General features: G+C 36.9%; 1 protein-coding gene across 6 annotated transcripts in view; it reads left to right on the forward strand.

Moving 5' to 3' along the window:
• The window catches only part of TJP1 (tight junction protein 1), a 155,333-nt gene extending 149,274 nt beyond the window's left edge, over nucleotides 1-6,059 (forward strand). For all 6 annotated transcript variants that reach the window (XM_054272373.1, XM_054272370.1, XM_054272372.1 and 3 more), the window contains 3 exons: nucleotides 550-767; nucleotides 1,071-1,214; nucleotides 4,489-6,059. In XM_054272373.1, coding sequence (XP_054128348.1) covers nucleotides 550-767; nucleotides 1,071-1,214; nucleotides 4,489-4,583 — 457 coding nt within the window. In that variant the 3' untranslated portion in view covers nucleotides 4,584-6,059. The remainder of the gene's footprint in view (nucleotides 1-549; nucleotides 768-1,070; nucleotides 1,215-4,488) is intronic.
• The last annotated feature ends 776 nt before the right edge of the window (nucleotides 6,060-6,835 follow it).

Consider the following 6,835-nt stretch of genomic DNA (forward strand, 5'->3'; position numbering starts at 1 on the left):
TCTGTAGACTGCTACATTTTGGAGTTACTGGTTCTTTGAGCGAAATTCTTTTGAGACTGTTCTGAAAACTTCATCAAGGTACCTTTAAGTTACAAATTTCTCTTCAGTTATAGCCTGGCAACCTGGAAAAATGTGTGTAATTTTCTTTTTTAATTTTTACAAGCTTTGTTTTCTATATGTAAGTAGAAGGGTTCAGTGTTACTTAAGTAAAAATTGTTATTTCTTCTGGTATTAAATTCAGAATGGGATTTTGGGCTAAAAAAAACTTTGTTAGTTGCATTTACTTTTATGAAGCTGAATCTGTAGCTGGGGTAAGCTCTTTCTGTATAATGCCAGAAGCAGGCACTTGGGAACACAAGATTCAGGTGGTCTGAATTCTTGCTTTAACTACTTGCTGAAGGTTTTCAGGGCATGTAAGATTTGGGGTTTTTTGTTTGTTGAGGGGTTCCTTTCTTTGTTTTGGGGTTTTTTAGGGCAGAGTTGGGTTTTTTGCCAGAGAGTTTCAGGAAGGAAATAATGATAAAACTGCTAGGCTTTCTGTCTTTTCAGCCCTACAGCACTTGAGGATGAGGAGGAGGAAGATGGACACACTGTTGTAGCCACAGCAAGAGGTGTATTTAACAGCAATGGTGGTGTATTGAGCTCCATAGAGACTGGAGTTAGTATTATTATACCACAAGGAGCCATTCCAGAGGGAATAGAGCAAGAAATATATTTCAAAGTCTGCAGAGACAACAGTATACTTCCACCTTTGGATAAAGAGAAAGGTAACAGCTGGAACTGTACGTTGTTCTGTTATTTAATACCATTATTTTCTAACAAGAACAAAACAGAATATGAAAGTAACCTTAATATATTTCAGCGGTTCTTATTTTGAGAGTGTAGTGTGTTCTATTGAAAAGTCACTTGAGTGAGAAACTGTCTTGTGCTTTTCTTTACTGACAGATCTAAATGTTCATATTTTTCTCTAAATTGAGTTACTGAGTAGCTCTGCCGTGTAATTGTGTAACACTTTGAATGTATTTCACAAGTCAGTATTTTTCAGAGATTTTTCTTTCTCTTAACTGCAGGTGAAACACTTCTTAGCCCCTTGGTAATGTGTGGGCCTCATGGACTAAAATTCCTGAAGCCAGTGGAGCTGCGCCTGCCACACTGTGCGTCTATGACCCCTGATGGTTGGTCTTTTGCTCTAAAATCCTCCGACTCCTCGTCGGGTATGCTGTCCTCCCTCTGTCCTTTTGGGGCTTTTGGGTGCTATCGTATAATTTAAGTAATTTTGGCTAAAGGTGATGCTGTGTAATATAAAAACTCAATCATTGTATTTGTGTCAAACTCTCCCATTTCACTTTCATTACAAATGTCTTTCTTACATTTACTCATGGTGCAAATTCATAGCTAGAACCATGATAGCAGAAAAAGAGTAATATCTCCAGTCTATTCAATATTACCGTATTTTTCTATTCTGTCTTCTTTCTTGAGGACTGCTGCAGCTGAATACACTTGAAATGATAGTCGCACTAAAATTGAGAGGAAATGAATATGTACCTCTGATTGGCCTTTGTAACATAACTGGTGTTTGTCTGTTGCTTAATTAACCATATAGGACTCTGGCAAATCTTAACAATCTGCATGCTCATAAATCATGATTTAACGCTTGTTAACTGTTTCCATGTGTGCAAGTTGATGCTAACAATTCGGTCATTTAAGAAAACTTTAGTGTGCAGTAAAAGCATTTACAGTTTATTCTAATGTAGCTGGTTTTTCCAAAAGACTTTTCTTGCTTGCTCCTACCTATCTCTCCTCTACTGCCTTTATCCAGAAGTCTCTGGTTGATAGTAAAAGTTGCAACTAGGTTGCAATTTTATTTACCTGTTCATTTTTACCTCACTGTGGCTTTCTGGGATGAGGGAGAGAATGTATTGGCTGGAATTGTCAGTGAGGAGCCTAATTGAGAATTCCGGGCAAGTTTCAAGCAATTTCATGAAACGGCTGTGAGGTTACAGAGATTTAAAAAGGAATGTTTGCACATCTGGGGAAAAAGTCTTAAGATTTAATTCAGCTACTTTCAAAATTTATGGTGGAAGATTCAAGCCATTAATGTGCACATGTGATCTGAGTACTGAGTGAAAAATGTATTTCTGTATACAGCATTTAAGCCACCATGTACGCATATCCTCTGTCACTAATGTATCTATCACTGTCAACACCAAAGCACTGATGCTTTGAAAGACTAAAGCATCAATCCCCTTCATGGGGAATCAATAATCTAGAGGTATTAATGGCAATAATTTTTAGTTGTTTTTTATAAGATATTCTATGCATGTGTTGCATGCATCTATTTAACAATGTGTGTATACATGGCCATGTTAAAACACGGGCTCATAAACATTAGGGTCCCAAAAGATATGACAACTATGTACAAAACCAACACAGCACTTCCTTTGTAACTAATAGCACCTGTTCATGAACTTACTTGAAGTGAAGGGAGAGGACTCAAATGATCTAAACAATAATTGAAGTTACTGAGACATTTTCCTCCCTTTCCAAAGTGGGATGTGTGTGTGCGTGCATGTGTGGGTGAAAGCAAGAGCGTGTATATTTAAACCCTAACACTTTCTGTACTGTAAATATAACACCACATTCTGTTAATCTGAAATGGGATGTATATCATAACATTGCTCTTTTGAGACAAACTTAAAAATTAGGCAATTCTGTCTTATGATATGTAAGTAGACCATACTGTGTCTTAAATAAATAATTGTTTTCTCTCTTTCTAAATTAGTTGGTTATGGGACTCTGATTCTTGGGGTGGCTTTATTATAACAATTTATACAATTCTGGGGTTTTTCTCTCTTCAGTCGTCTGCTCTACCTCATCTTTTCTCAATGTATCCATGTTCTGTCCTAAAAGTGACATTCATTTGCACTTACTAACATCCTTTCTGCCACATTTAAGCCTCATACATTGGTATTTTACTGTCAAACCCCTGCAAAAGCTTAACTGATTCTGGTATTAAAGCTGACTGGGAAAAAAAATTGCCTTTTATGGCCACATTGATTAGAACATAAAAAATACTGAGTGATCTCTTTATTTTCCTTTTCAAAGCAGTTGTATGGGAAAATATGGGAATAACATCCTCAATAGCTATGTATCCTTACTATGGATTTAGAAGGAAAGGTTGGAAACAAGTCTGCCTGTCTCATGTGCAAGACTAGGACCCGACCGTCTTACAGTCCTGTTCTGCCCTTTTAATACATTTGGTCATATGAGTTTGGAATGCAATTTCCTCAATCTATAAAAGGAAAAATTCTCCAGCATTATTGAGGTTTTTGACTGAAATAAGCAGTCTCAGCTGGTTGCAGTAAATTTGTTTGTGTTCTCTGACTGTACACTGGCCACTTCTATTCTTTGTCACTACGTTAGATGTTGCCATCACTCAGTGCATTGTGTACTCATTATGTTTTCATGAGTTCAAGAAAATTATGTGGAATTTGTATTATTCTCACTTAATACTGAGGTCTCAGGTGTGTGACTGGGTTCTCTAGCTTGTTATAATTTCTCCTCAAGGCAGAGGTATTTGGCCAAGCTATTTATGTCATATATCTGAAAGGCTGAAGAGAACTTCAGTGCATTTTCCACTTTCTACCATAGTGGGATGGTCACACCTTTTGTGTAGTGGCAACACTTGGTAGTGATTGTAGGTGGGTAAATGAAGAATACTGTCTCCACTTGAGAGACAATTGACTGTGCAGAGGGAGTGTAACCTTTGGTCTGGTGAAATGGCAGCTGATGACCTGCTGTAACAGATTCTTACCCAGAACCTTTGATCATGAGCAGATAAGCTCTGTTGTAAAGATTTTTATGTACCAGTTAACTGGAATACTTTTAGTATTTCAGGCTTTTAAACATATACTGGATGTAGCTGCAAAATGACTACAATCCTGTCTGCAATTATTTTAATAATAGAAAATAAAACTACCAATGTGTCATAGTGCTTAGTTACAACATGACTTCTGATTTGCCTCATCTGTGCTCAGAACTGTCTCAAGACACTTCAAATGCATCTTGCCCACATTAGCTTCTAAAATTTTTTTTCTTTCTTTTTTCTTTTTTTTGTCAATGGCAGTTTAGGAAGGAAGCAGTGAACACCTGATTCACTGTTAATAAATCTCAAATGAAAAGCACTGTGTTGGTGCTGTAGAGTAGTATGAGTGATATTTACCAGTTCCTGAATGCCACAGAATATGTTTTGAATAACTGACCTTATCCTATGTGATATGAAAATGAAGGGATATTTTTTATTAAGAACATGCAAACTGCAGGGTTTTTAAACCATCAGACAAAACAGGAACAAAGAAAAAAAACCAAAAAACCAAAAGAGGTGTTGCTTCAGAACTTAAAAGCTCCTGTCCAAAAGCTTGGTTGTTTCAAGATGTGCACTGTGTGACAGCAGATACTAAACACCAGCATTGTGTTTTCCTCCCACAGGTGACCCCAAAACCTGGCAGAACAAGTCTCTTCCCGGGGATCCAAACTATCTTGTTGGAGCAAACTGTGTCTCAGTCCTAATTGACCACTTCTAAATATTAAGTTAGCTGACTGAGTAAATAATATGAAACTGAGATGGACCTTACATATAAACTGAACCACTCTATCAAGTATTAACTGTTCTATAAGTGATAATGGATCTTAGTGTTTAAGCATCTTGCTTTAACTAACAATGAATTAGCAAGTACACTCTTTGAACCATGGTCACAATACATGCCACAAGCAGGGAGTGTACAGGGGAACAAGGTGGGGTTTTGCAGGTTCTGTATGCTTTGGTTTGGTTGTTCTTTTGTGTTGGGTTTTTTGTTTCTTTTTTGTTGTTTCTATTTTTTTTCTGTGTTAAAGGACACTATTAGTATTTTGTTGTTATCTGAAAGTACCAATGAAACTATACACAGAGGAACTAAATTTGTTTCATACTCCAGTGTCAAAACCACAGATTTTGGCCTGCATTTTTGCAACTGTGTGTTTTTAACTCACAAGACTACCTTTTGGTCTCTGGTTTTTAAATGACTTTTGGTGTACGTGTCCAAGGAAATGGCAGTCAGCTTGGGGTAGCACAGTTTAGATGTTTTCCTCTGCTGAGAGGTAATGCAAACACATCTACTTGCTGTGTATGGAAACATTGTCCTGAGAACAGAGGGGAGGGGGAAAAGCATGTGGGATGACTATGGTTCAGATGCCTCTGTGGATTTGTAAATTAACCACATTATTACAGACCTATTAACCAGCAGGGATGCCTTACCCTCATGTTTTTAATAGTCTTAGCTCTCATAGTTCTCTGTATTAAGTTTGTATGGCTTTTGTGCTTACTTAGATATTATATCATGAGAGACTGGGGTGGGGGGGAACAACAACAAAAAAATTGAGTTTGGTTTAGAGAAGGAGCGTTGTTTGTGTTCATCAGCCAGAAGAGAACCAGAAGAAAATGATGGTATGTTTTCTGCTATGCATTTGAAAATTTATAGATGTTATAGACCGCTTGTATATAATGCGTGCATACCACTTTTGTTTTTGGTTTGTAAATTAACTTTTATAAGCTTTACCTTTTTATATATATAAATATATATAAAAACAAACAAAGTTTCTTAAGGATATCTTTGTATTCTCATACCTTTTGAGCCTTGAACTTTGACATCTGCAGCAATAAAGCAGCATTTCTACAATATACGAACGAGGACATTTTTTAAAAATGCACAAAGTTGTTACCTTTTAAAGTGCTGCATTTAAAGAATATAACTCGGAATTCTCTACTTTGATTAAATTCTTGAAAAGTATCCCTACTGTAATTTGTCATAAGGATGCTGTACTATGTGCCCTGAAATGTATTTTTTTACTAATAGACAATTTATTACGGCACAATGGCACTACTACTGTTTAGATAATATACCACTGCATTCTGTTAATGAGTTATTAGCTATTCAGGTGTGGCTGATTTTTTTTTTTCTCTGCAGTTATTAAAATTACACGTTTCTAAATATACAGAATAAAACCGTTTTTAAAATAATAAAGCTTATTGTAGTACCTTATTATTTCTGAAATGCATTTATGTGTACCCAACAGTTTTGATTTTATTTTTTCTGTGTAAGTAGACAGCTGGATTCTGCCATATGTTCATATGTGTAGTAGGAGTCCTTTGTGGAGTGAGTTGGAGCTATCTACAGCAAGCAGGGCTTCTGAAATGATGAACTCCAGTGTGGATCCATTGGAATTACTCAGTACAGCTAGGAGGGGTAGATTTCTCTCCTGGCTCTTTGTGGTGGGCTGGTTTACCTGTGACACCTAATCTTCCAAAAATCTAGGTAGTGTTCTAGCATGTAGATTTACGCATAGTATAGCTCTACTATTTTAAAGTTATTCCTACAGAATCCCATTACCTGTTTGGAGTATTCCATGGCTAACTAGTATCATTCTATCAGGGAAAACAAATTCTAAAAGATTTTTTTTTTAATGCTGTGAAGCAATGCATAAACCCTGATGTTTACTTTCTGTACTTCTACTTACAAGTAAGTTTTGTTTCTCAGGCATGACTTAGCCCAGAAGATGCACTTACTATTGTTCCTGTTCCTCCTCATGGCTTATCTCACTCATAGCAGAGCATGAGACTGGACTTGGCCTAGGGTAAGCACTATTTGGCCAGACAAAAACATCAGTGCTATCAACAGTGATGTAATGGAGTTCAAAGCACAGTACCACCTACTAAGGAGAAGTTTGTGTCTATCCCAGCCAAAAGCAGGACCATGTGAAACACTACAGAAGCAGTCAGTCACACTTGAGGCACCCAGGC

Source organism: Melozone crissalis, unplaced genomic scaffold (assembly GCF_028551555.1).
Source record: "Melozone crissalis strain CALT ecotype California unplaced genomic scaffold, PUWL_Pcris_2 ptg000014l_1, whole genome shotgun sequence".
In the NCBI taxonomy this organism is placed as follows: Eukaryota; Metazoa; Chordata; class Aves; order Passeriformes; family Passerellidae; genus Melozone; species Melozone crissalis.